General features: G+C 56.1%; 1 protein-coding gene across 7 annotated transcripts in view; it reads right to left on the bottom strand.

Moving 5' to 3' along the window:
• Positions 1 to 11,621, bottom strand: part of CACNA1B (calcium voltage-gated channel subunit alpha1 B) — a 173,343-nt gene that overhangs the window by 3,197 nt on the left and 158,525 nt on the right. For 3 of the 7 annotated variants that reach the window (XM_074362846.1, XM_074362848.1, XM_074362847.1), the window contains 7 exons: positions 6,477 to 6,584; positions 5,885 to 5,997; positions 4,848 to 4,975; positions 2,373 to 2,508; positions 2,109 to 2,225; positions 785 to 992; positions 285 to 529 (listed from right to left, as the gene is read on the bottom strand). In XM_074362846.1, the coding sequence (XP_074218947.1) occupies positions 285 to 529; positions 785 to 992; positions 2,109 to 2,225; positions 2,373 to 2,508; positions 4,848 to 4,975; positions 5,885 to 5,997; positions 6,477 to 6,584 (1,055 nt within the window). The other 4 variants (XR_012506676.1, XR_012506679.1, XR_012506677.1 and 1 more) reach the window with 2 other exon arrangements.

Below are 11,621 nucleotides of genomic sequence, written 5' to 3'. Positions count from 1 at the left end.
CTGGGCCCAGGATGGTGGTCTGGAGAAGGTGGGTGGCGGGAAGGGACAGGCACGCAGCCAAGGGAGAGGAGACCACAGCCCAGTCAACCACAGCTGGGAAGGAAAGTAAAGATGCTACTGGACAGCGGGAGGGTCTGGGGCCCTCTGGATGGGATGGAACAGGGCCAGGAGAGGAGGAATGCAGGCTCAGACCTAGGAACCAGGACAGGAAGGGAGCTCTGGCCTGGGGTTGCAGGGCGTAGGGGCAAAGGTCGTGAGGGGCAGCCCTTGCCAACCCGGCGCACCTGTCTCGAGGGTCCTGGCTCCTGCCCGGCCGCTGGCGACGTAGGGTGGCTACTGAGGGAGGGCTTGGGCTGTGGGGGCTCGCGGCCCCCAAAGCGGTCGCAGGAGTAGAAGCGCTGCTTCTCGGAGGAGGAGGAGGAGGGCTGCCTCCGCTCCTGGGACCGGCCCCGCTCCTGCCTGCGCTCCCGCCGACAGCTTGCAGGCCCCTCTCCTGGGGGCGGCCCTGGCCCCGCAGTGCTGCTGGGTGCTGGCCGGAGGAGAAGAGAATCAGCACAGCCAAGCCAGGCTGGGAGACAGAACACCCCCCCCACCCCAGACTGGGTCCCCCCTGGCCAGCAAGGGGTCCCAGGGAGGAGCTGGGGGTGGGTGAGAGCTGCCAGGTCTCCAGACTCAGGCTGGTAGTGGGGTCGTGAGGTACAGAAAGGAAGCGGGTCCCCCCAAGGGCTCCTGGATCCCCCACTCAAGCCACTGTGACGTGCGGGGCCCCCCCCCTCATACGCACCGCCATCCGTGTCGGCGGACAGGCTGGGTCCCTTCTCCAGGGACTTCTGCTTCCTGTCCCTGCGGCGATGGCAGCGGTGGTGGTGGTGGGGGGCGGCCTGGCCGACCGGAGCGCGGTCCAGGGCGGCGTTGCAGAGATGAGCCACGTGGGGGCGCTGGGGCGCCAGAGTGGAGATGGAACGCTTCATGGGGCTGGCGTCTGGGGCAGGCTGTAAGTGGGGACAAGGGTGGGGACACGGGTGGGCGCACAGCCTGAGGGTGGGGTCTGGGGGAGGCCCAGGGAGGCCGGCAGACAGCGAGACAAGTCCCACGGGAGGAAGGGAGGAACACGCCTGGGACTCAGTCGCCGAAGTTGGGGCATCTCCCCAGACGGCGCAGGCTGTGCCTGTCCCTGGGACTGCGCCAAGGAGGGCCTGGCCTGCAGGGTCCCTGGGAAGGCCCACGGGGGCTGAGGCTCAGGGGCCTCCTGGCCCTCCCTCTCTGGAAAGCCCCTCCCCACCCGAGGAAGCCTTCTGCACAAGATGCTGTTTATGTGCCTGTCTCTCCAGGCCGGGCGGGGCCCAGGCAGCCTGCTGGCCTCCGCAGGGATGCCAGGAAGAGGGAGGCTGTGGGCCTGGCTCTGCCAGCCCGTCTGTCCATGCAGGCCCGTGAGGCTGCTCCCAGGGCTGAGATCAGGACCTGCCGAAACAGGTCCTTCCAGACGAGCTCACCCACAGCCACCTCCCGGGGTCACGCTCGGAGGAAGGAGAAGAGGCACCAAAGTGGCCGCTGGAGGGGGCGGCCAGGCCAGGAGGGCACAGGGTTGGGGGGGGGGCGGGCAGAGGCAAGGGGAGGGGCATGAGGAAGTGGAAGAGGGACGCTCAGCCCCTGCCTGGGAGCTTCCGACCCGGTCCCCAAAGGAGGCCCAGCAGGAACAGAGGCTGGGAGGGGCACTGCTTCCAGAATCCAGAGAAAGAATGGGGTCATGGTCAGGATATCCCAGAGCTCGGTGGGGGGGGAGGGGAGGGGAGGGCAGACGAGGAGTGAGGCTGCGTCCCAGAGGGAGGGAAAGGCTGTGCTGTGTCAGGGGCACGGGGCAATGAGTGGAGGCCCCAGTGCCCAGGCAGGAGGCTGCACACAGGTGGGCGGTGGAGGCTCCTGGCTGCCTGGCCGCACCTCTCGGGACCAGCATCGCGTTCTGAGGGTTCCCAACTGGGCTGATGGTGTCCCCAGACAGTCAGAGAGGCTCCACCCCAGCAAAGCCCCTTGTGGGACACAAGCTCCTCCATGCCAGGCTCCTCACTCCCAGTCGCCCTCCCATGACCCCACCCCTCCAGGCCACCCACCTGAGTCTCTGCTGCCAGGCGGGGCATGGAGGCTGCTCGGCCTTGGCTCTCCAGCCCGGGTTGGGGCTCCTCGTCAGGACCTCTCAGGGCCATGCTCTGCATCTGGACATCCACAGCCTGGGGGAACAGCAGGCCCCCAGTCACACCCACCCTACCCCACTCTTCCTTCTCCCATCCCAGTCTCACCCCCCATCATACTCTCACCCTCACCAGCTCACTCTCACCCAACCCACAACTCGGCCCCCCAGCCCTGGGAGCCCTCACCGGTTTTCCTGTCTGCACCACCGGGATCTCCGTAGAGTGGCCTCGCTCCAGAGGTGTCCTCACCTCGCAGGGCACCTCCTGGGTCCTCTGGGTGCCCCAGGAAATAGACTCCTTGATGCCACTCTCTTGGGTTTGTCTGTGGCAGAGAGAGGATTGTCCTCTTGGCCGGGAAGTCCATGGGCCACAGAATGCCCCTCTCCCCACAAACCTGTCTCCAACCTGCCGGAACCTCCACCACCACCCTCTGCCTTGTTCTGGGCTAGAAAGAGCCCAGAGGGGTGAGGCCCCTTGTGTGTGGCCACTCCCAAGCAGAGGTATAGCAATGGACGGGCAGAGAAAAGGACCCTGGTCTGGGACATCCGGCCCTAGACAGGGGCTCATGGGCACAGTGGGAGCAGGAGTCACTCGTGGCAAGGACGAGGCCGTGCACACACGTGTCAGGCACCCTGCTGCACTTGTGCACAGCCAGCCCTGACAGCCCACGGCCCTCTGACTTCCCCCACCCCCAGCCATGGAGACTTTCTGCCTTTCAGGTCTAGGAGCAAGTGTCACCTATCCGTGAGACCACTTTCAGAGGCCTTCCCGGCACACACAACGCACCCACCTGCACTCTCCCCGCCAGTGTCTCTTACTTATCACGTCTTCCAAGTGACATCAAAACTGCCCAGCATCTGCCTGGGTTTCTGCTCATTCTCGCGTTCAAAGAGGCATCGCACACGCTCTCAGTCACCAAGCTGGGTGGCAACAGTCCCACTCTGAGCCCGGAGGTGGAGCCTGGCGGGCTCAGCTGGCCACACTGATGACCAGACCAGCCATCACTGGGTTTCTGAGAAGAACATCCTTCACCTTCCCAGGTTGGAAAGCGTCTCCCGTGCAGTGTGCTGTCTGGAGCTGCTGCAGCCTCGGAAAGGCTGGGCCTGGGAGGGGGCATGGCCAGGACAGAGCTCGCTCCAAGGCCTGGTCACCCATGAGGTCATGCCGTGCCGAGGCCAGGTGGGCACTGACACCAGCCTCAGACGGCTCAGTAAGTTCCCCCTCTGCCTGGCCCCAGCTGACCAGGGGGCCCTCTCTCATGTGCGACTAAAAGGGGTGGAAACTGATTTCTGTAGAAGTTATAACCACGGGAATAAGTGACATTCATTTTCCTGAACTAAAAGATCAGGTCAATCTAAAAAGACCGCTCACCACCCTCTCCCCTCCAACACACACGCACACTCAGAGTCCACTGTTTAACTTTAAACACACAGATGGGATCTGAACCCCCATGGAGAAAGGAGAGTGGGAACAAGAGGCCTCCCAGGGGCAGTCCCCAGGGTCTGCATGCACTCTTCAGGGTGCGGTTTTCACAAGGGAGTGTTCACAGTTCAGCCAAGTTTTCCCAGTGTTCTGCAGGGCCTCCACCTCCAGACACACCCTGCAGTGTCACCCCCATCCCATGAGCTCCAGCCTAGGAGGGGCACAAGGGAAGGCCTGAATGCTTGTACCCTGGCCTTCGTCTCCAGCTTCCAAGGCACAGGAGGTGAACATAAGCTATCCTGGGCCCACTGGCCCCAGAGGAGTTGGCCAAGGCCCAGGCCTGAAGCACGGCCAGGTTGGCTCCCTAAGTACGGCAGCAAAAGCTACCCAATTGGCAGGCCATGACCCAAAATCAGGCTTCAAAAAGAATGTCCAAAACATGAGAGGAAGATGAGAGGACAGGAGAGGAAGAAGCCGGGGATCCTAACCATGCTTGCTCCCCAGGATGGAGGTTGGCCCACCCTCAGCCCTTTCTGGGTGAGACAGAGCATGCATCCAGCTTTGTGCGCAACCAGGGGGACACCAGCAGACGCGGGCTGCCTGGCCTGGCGGGTGGCGGAGAGCATCCCGCCCTCCAGTGCAGCTCAGCCTGGTCATATCACTTGGTTTGGGTTGTCACTGAGAATTATTGTTGCAGGAGTTACGTGCTATGGAAGGGCCTTACTGATTTGCTTACGAAATAACTGTTGCCTCAGAAATCAGTACCAGAATGGAGATCTGAGAGGAAAGAGTCTTAAAGGAAGACAGAACCAGAAGGGGCGAGGACCTGAGGTGGAGGCAAATACCTTCTTAATGGCCTGCAGGCATCAAAGGAGTCAGAGGAGAGACCCTCACCTGAGAGAGAAACAGGCACCACGGAGGGAGGTGACAGCTGAGCAAGGACAGTCTAGATCAGGGGACCTCAGTGCTGTCGGAGCGCCTGTCTAACGTACCAGGATCAATTTCAGGTCCACCACAGCAACTGCTCCGGCAGCAGACTGGACCAGCCAGACCCCCATGAAGCACATGGGTGGAGGTGCGTGGCCACGGGCCTAAGGGCTCCCTGTGCTGGAGCGCTGCCCACGGGGAGCCCGGTGGTGCCCCTGGGAGGGGCACGCAGTGGCAGCAGGAGTGAGAGCAGCGGTGGGAGAACCAGGGGCCCTGCCTTTCCCCGCCGCCCTCACAGCACCCGGTACTCACACCGCCCCACCGTTGCTGAGGGAGGCCGAGCTCTTCTGCCGCAGGAAAACACGGGCTCCACGGAGCACGGCTGGCTGCGTCTGCTCCAGCGTGGCCTTCAGAGGGTGGAACAGGGACACAGGGCCCATCTGCAGAAGGGACGCAGGGAGGAGGAGGGTCTCTGGGGCCGGGAAACGTGGTGCTCAGCCACCCGCCCTGACCACACCGTACTGGACGGGAAGAGGCTGCTGGCCGCCCTGCACCAGTCCCACCCCTGCGTCTCGGCCGGGCAGGAGCCCATTCCCAAGCTGGCCTGCAAGTGACTTCAGGAAAGTCATCTCACTTCTTGGGGCCCTGGTTCCTCCCTACGACATCTGGGGACTGGCTATGATTACAAATGGCAAAGAGATTTCATCTCACGATCCCTTGAATCGACTGGTAGAGGCTGCGAGGATTCTGAGGAGGTTCCAGGGCCAGGGGTGGGGTGTGTGTGTGCACAGACAAAGGAATGGAGGGCAGGGGTGTGTCCTGTAAACTCTGGACATCAGACAACTTCCCAGACGAGGAGTCTACCCACGCTCCCTGAAGGCGTCAGTGCGGTGAAGGCGTCACCTGTGAGGGATGGCTTCAGGAAGACGGCCCCTGAAGTGTCCCCCTCAGAGGCACGAGGGGGACACAGTGTGACCCTGGGCCTGAGGGTGTTAGCCTCCTCGGTCCCTGCCTGTGTTCAGGGTAAACAGGCCCTCCTTGCACGTCCCAAACAATCTCACGTGCTCCTCACAACCTTCCTTCTACCACTTGCAGTGGCAATGCCCAGAGCCTCTGCTCTCCAGCCCCTCTTCTGCCCCTGGACACCAGCTCTCCAAGTCAGGGGCTCCCCACCCACCAGGCAACCAGCAGCGGGAGCAGAAGGGCGGTGTGAGGTTTCTGACTTTGGAGCCAGAGAGGCGCCTCTCGGCTTCCTTTTCCCGCTGCACCTCCTCCAAGAAGGGTGTGGGCTCCCTCTGCTGTCAAACACCTGAAGGAAGTTACTTTCTGGGACTCCTGGAACCCGGTACCTGGGCCAGGCCTCCTGGAGCTTGGTGAATCTGGTCCCGGGTGGTTTTGTTCTGTTTGTAGAAGTCGAATATCATCAGAGCTGCGTACACCTTCCCCACTGTCATCTCGTCAGCTGGAGAGCCGGCAGGCAGGGGAGGGAACACAAGAGACAGGGGGCACGTGGGGAGGACTGGGGCGAGCAGCCAGCGCCCCCCGGGGGCTCCAGGACCGCACTGCTCGGCAGGAGTGCGGGGCTTGGCCCACCTGGAGCCCCACGCCTCTTCCTGAGGCCCTGCCGGCTCCACCCCACAGGCTGCGGCTCAGTTTCATCTCAGGCACCTCACCCTCTCTGCAGGCATCTCCCTACCCCTCCTCTGGGTTTTCTGAAGGGAACTGCCCACCCTGGGGGCAGGGGAGGGGTGTTGAGTCTGCCCAACAGAAACAGCCCAGACCATCTCCTCCCACAGCCCCAGGGCCCTGCCTTGGGGACCCGAGGAGGTGAGCCCACCTCTCCAAGGCGACTGAGCCCTCGCCCTCGCCCAGGATGCCCTGCTCTGCCTCTGGGTGGGACACACAGGGGGGTGGGCAGGGAGAGGTCCTCACCCCACTTACGTTTATGGGGAGGCACCAGTAAATCCAGGGTCTTCTGGGGCAGATTGGCCCACACAGAGGAAATCTCCTTCCTCAACTCTGCGTCACACTGGTGCTGCTTCGTGCCAGCTGGGGCAGGAGGGGTGGGGAAAGGAGGAAAGATGTGACAGCTGCCCACAGCCCCTGGGAGCAGGCAGGGCTGGGCTGGGCCAGAACGTGCGGGGAAGAGCTACATAGAGGCTGGTCAGAATCTGCCTAAGAGGTGTGGGAGGCCAGAGGGACAGGTGGGAGGGGCCGCAGTGCTCAGCCCAGAAAGGTGCCAGGTGTGCCAGACGCCACGGGCTGTCCTAGGTGACGGAGCAAAATCACAAGAAACCGCCCTTGTGAAGCTGCTTGATTTTAATCAACAGGAAAGTAGCCATGACTTAAAAGTCCAGTATGTTGGAAAAAGCAAAAGGCCAGAGGGCTATGATTTTGGACTGGATGGTCAGGAAAGGGCTCGTGGTACCCTGAGGGCAGAAGGGGACCAGGGGGCCAGGAAGGCCAGGGGGAGCAGGCAGAGCGGTGGAGCCAAGGAGTGAAGGACTCCGGTCCGGCTGCTTTAATCCCATTTATTAAGGTGTAACTTACACACAATACAATTCGCCTTTCCCACCGCCCCACATGCACCGCTGTGGACCCACGACCGCAACTGCACCCGGGCTCCGCCTCACTGAGTACTTTCTGTCTCAGCTGCTTTGCCTCCTCAGAAGTCACAAGAACAGCACCACATGGCGTGCTGGCTTCTTTCATTGGCCCAGTGCATCTGAGACCCACGTGCGCCGTGTACCAGCGGTCTGTCCGTTTTTAGCGCTGGGTTCTGACTCACAGTTTGTGGGTCCATCCACCTGACGGACACCTGAGCTGTTCACAGGCCGGGGTGGTCATGAACACGGCCACAGCGTCAGCATCCAGATTTCTGCGTGCTTGCGTATTTTCACGTCACTGCCCTCAGGAGCGGGAAGGCTGGGCCGCACAGTCAGGAACTGTCAGGCTGTTTCCCAAAGCGGCTGCCCCGCTCTGTATTCGCAGCAGGAGCACTTCAGCCTTCCAGTTCTCTGCGTTCTCACCAGCACTCAGTGCTGCCACTTCTGCAAGTACTTTAGCCGTCACGGCAGGCATGCGGTGTAGCGCCGCTGTGCCTGCATGTCGGACTTCTCTAGTGATTGATGATGCTGGATGTCTCTCCGCGTCTGTGCGCCTTCTGTGCGCCTTCTCTGGTGCCATGTCTGCTCGTGCCTTTCGCCCACTTTTATTGGGCTGCTTACTTTCTACTGAGTTGTGACTGACCTTTATATACACGTGTCCTGGAAACCAATCCTGTGTCAGATACGTCTTTTTGCAAATATTTCCCCAACTCTTTGGTTTGTCTTTTCATTTTCTTATACGTCTTCTGAAGAGCAAAAGTTTTTTATTTTGATAAAGTTCAACGTATCAGGTTTTCCTTTTCTGGCTCATGCATTTTGTGTCTTGAAAAATCTGCCTGACTCAAAATTGCCAAGAATTTTCACCTGTGTTTTCTGCAAGAAGTTCTATCATTCTACATTTTATATTTATGTGTATAATCCATTTGGAGTTAATTTTTGTGGAAGGTGAAAGGTATGCACTGCGGCCTGAACTGTGTGCCCTCTCCATTCATACGCTGAAGACTTAACCCACGATGTGACCGTATTTGGAGATCAGGCCTAGAAGGAATTAATTAAGATGAAATGAGGTCATACGGGTGGCGTCCTGGCCCGTAGGATTGGTGTCCTGTAACAAGAAACGCCAGGGATCTTGCCTACTCCACGTGCACTCAGAGAAAAGGTCACGTGAAAGGACAGTGAGAAGGTGGCCGCCTGCAGGCCAGGAGAACAGGCCCCAGGATGAAACTTCCCTGCCTGGCATCGGGATCTTGGCCATCCAGCCTCCAGACTGTGGGAGATAAATCTCTGTGTTTAGGCCACTCACTTCCAGTATTTTGCCAACAGCCCAGGCAGACTAGGACTGTAAACGTCAACTCCTTTTTGGCATACAGCTGTCTAAATTTTTCTGGCACCATTTGTTGAAAAGATTATCTTTTCTTAATTGTCTTGTAATTTCATTGAAAATCAACTGACTGTATATAAGTGTGCGTCTATATCTGGGGTCTCTCCTGCGTCCCACTGACTTGTGTCTCTACTTGGTCACCAACACCACACAGCTTGATCGATGCAGCTTTATAGAAAGTCTTTGACTCAGGGAGGGTGAGTCTTCCAACTTTATTCTTTTTTCAAAATTGTTTTTGTTACTCAAGATTGTTTGATTTCTTGATGTACATTTTAGAATCAATTTGTAAATTTCAACCCAGAAAGCCTGTGGGGATTCTGACTGGGATAACATTGATTCCATTGATCAGCATGAGAAGAACTGACAATATTGAGTCTTGAATGCATGAACATGATATAGTGCTTGATTTATTTATCAGAGAAGATCCCTTTAGTCGATACTGTGAAATTTGCAGCATATAACCTAGCATATATACTTTAAGAGTTATCCAGCAATATAGAAACAACTGATGTTTTGTGTGTAACTTTAATGGAACTTCCTCAATTTTAATTGTTAATCTACAGAAATACATTTGCTTTTTATATTGACCTTGCTATACTCACATACTAGTTTTTATAACTTTTTTTTAATGGCTTTAAAAACAGGAATTTATTGTCTCGGTTTTGGACGTCAGAAGCTCAAAATCAAGTTGTCAACAAGGCTGTGATCCCTCCAAAGGCTCTAATGAAGATCCTTTCTTGTCTCTGGTTCCCAACCATCCTTGGTGCTCCTTGGCTTGCAGATGCCTCAGTTTTGTTAACTTTTTATTAGACTCTTTGGGATTTTCTGCATTGATAATCGTGTCAATTGTGAATAGAGGCAGTTTTATTTCTTCCTTTCTGATTGGTACACCTTTCCTTTTCTTGACTTGTTACAACAGCTAGAACTTCAAGCATGGTATTAAACAAAAGTGGTGACAGCAGACACCCCTGCCTTGCTGCTGACCTTAGGGGTAAAGGAGCCGGGCTTCCTTTGTGAAGCACGTCATGAGCTGGAGGCTTGTCACAGACACCCTTGGTCATACTGAGGAGGTATGCTTTAATTTCCAGTTTATGTAGAGGTTTTTTTTTTTTTTTTTTTAATCATAAAGGGATACTGAATTTTGTCAAAGCTTTTTCTGGATCTATTGAGAGGATCATATATTTTCTTTTTCAATATATTGTTATATTGATTGATTTTTTTCAACTTGAACCCGTCTTGCATCTTGCGTTCCAGGGATACACCCTACTTTATTCATCATGTTCATTTTGCTAAATTTTGTTGAACATCATGAGGAATGCTGGTCTGTAAATTTTTTTATTGTAATGTCTTTGTCTAGATTTGGTATCAGAGTAATGTTGGCCTTGTAAAATAAATTGGGAAACATCCTCTTTTTCTGTTGTCTGGAGAAGCTTGTATAGAATTATTTCCTCCTTAAATGTTTGGGAGACTTCATCAATAAAGCCAACTGGGCCTATGATTTTCTTTGCTGGAAGATTTTTAAATATGAATTTAATTTATTTAATAAATACAGTATTACTCTGGTTATCTGTCTCTACTTTCTTTTTTCAAGTTATCTGTTCTTGAATGAGCTTGATAGCTTGCATCAAGGAATTCCTCCACTTCATTTAAGTTGTTGAAGTTATTGATATAAAGTTGTTCACAGAGGTCCCTTGTTATCCGTCTAACATCAGCAGGGTCTGTAGTGACGTTCGCGCTTTCGTTCCTCATATTGGTTAGTTTTTCTCTTCTCTCTTTTTGCGTGATTAGTCTAACTAGAGGTTTACTCATTTTACCAGTATGACTTTTAACATGATCGTTCTGGCTGTTGTGTTCAAGGCAGACTGCAAGAGGGAAGAGCAGAAGCAGACCAGCTACAAGGCCACTCCACAACCCAGTCAAGAACTAACAGACAGCGACTCGGACCAGGAGGTGGCCGTGCGAAAGGGTGGACAAGTGATGGCATTCTGGGTGCATTTTGAAAGTGGATGGAGTTGAAGGCACGGTAACTGTTCAGATATAGATCAGAACTGGGGTACAAAAAAAGGGAGTAAATAAAAAGGACTCCAGAGGCTTTGGTTTGAGCAACTCTAAGAGCAGAGTGTCCACTGATTCAGACGGAAGACTGTGAGAATCTGGAGCTCAACTTTGGGCACGTGAACTCTGGGCGCTTACTGAGCCTCCAAGTAGAGACAGTGAAGAACCTGTACAGGTAGACAAGTTGTATCATGTATAAGTCCACGTGCACAAGTCCTGGGTTTGGGAGGAGGCCTGGACTAAAAATACGGAATTAGAATTCACATTTAAAGCCATGGAAAAGGTGAGACTGTGTGTCTGAGGCACACAGTGCCCTTCGGAGAAACCAGAGAGAGACACAAAGAGGTTTCAAACAGAAGGGAGTGACAGCTGAGAGAAGACTACAGACGGTCCACAAGGTAAGGGCTGAGAATCTGGAGGCCGCCAGGGAGCTTAGCAAGAGCAGTTCCAGGACCGCAGGCCAGGGACGGAGGACTCAAGAGGACGGTGCAGACCCGCTTCCCCCGCTGCCGCGAAGGAAAGAAGGAAAGCAGGGACGTCGACAGAGAGGGAGAGAAGAACTCCTTGAAGGCAGAAGTAAGAGCGCGTTGGTGGATGGGCAGAAGTAATCCAGCAGGAAGAGAACACCGACGGGGCAAGGAACAGATACAGGATTTCTGGCACGACACTCCTGGGTAGACGAGGAACGTGGGACGGAGTGTGCAGGCGGAGGGGCAACGAGCCGTGCCTCAACCACTACACAGGAGACGGCAAGCTCACGGGCACAGACGCAGGGAGGAAGGCGGCGTGGGCAGTGGGAGTGCAGGTCCCCTCTGGTGACCCTCCTGTTCCCTGTGCAGGGGAAGCAGTCGTCACACAAGGGGGAGGGAGGGGTGGACATGCTGCAGGTTCATTTCCTCCTTGATTTGGCTCAGGCCGCGCAGACCTGTCGGCGAGCTCACTATGGGGAAGGGGGAGCAGGCACACAGACTCTCCACCCCGTGCGGGGTGCTGGGTCAGGTCAAGCTGGGTCAGGCTGTGTTCCAGCGCCAAGGCCCCGTGGTA

This window comes from Camelus bactrianus, chromosome 4 (assembly GCF_048773025.1).
Source record: "Camelus bactrianus isolate YW-2024 breed Bactrian camel chromosome 4, ASM4877302v1, whole genome shotgun sequence".
Taxonomy (NCBI): domain Eukaryota; kingdom Metazoa; phylum Chordata; class Mammalia; order Artiodactyla; family Camelidae; genus Camelus; species Camelus bactrianus.
The sequence above is the reverse complement of the archived record's forward strand: the minus strand, read 5'-3'. Positions and strand labels throughout refer to the sequence as shown.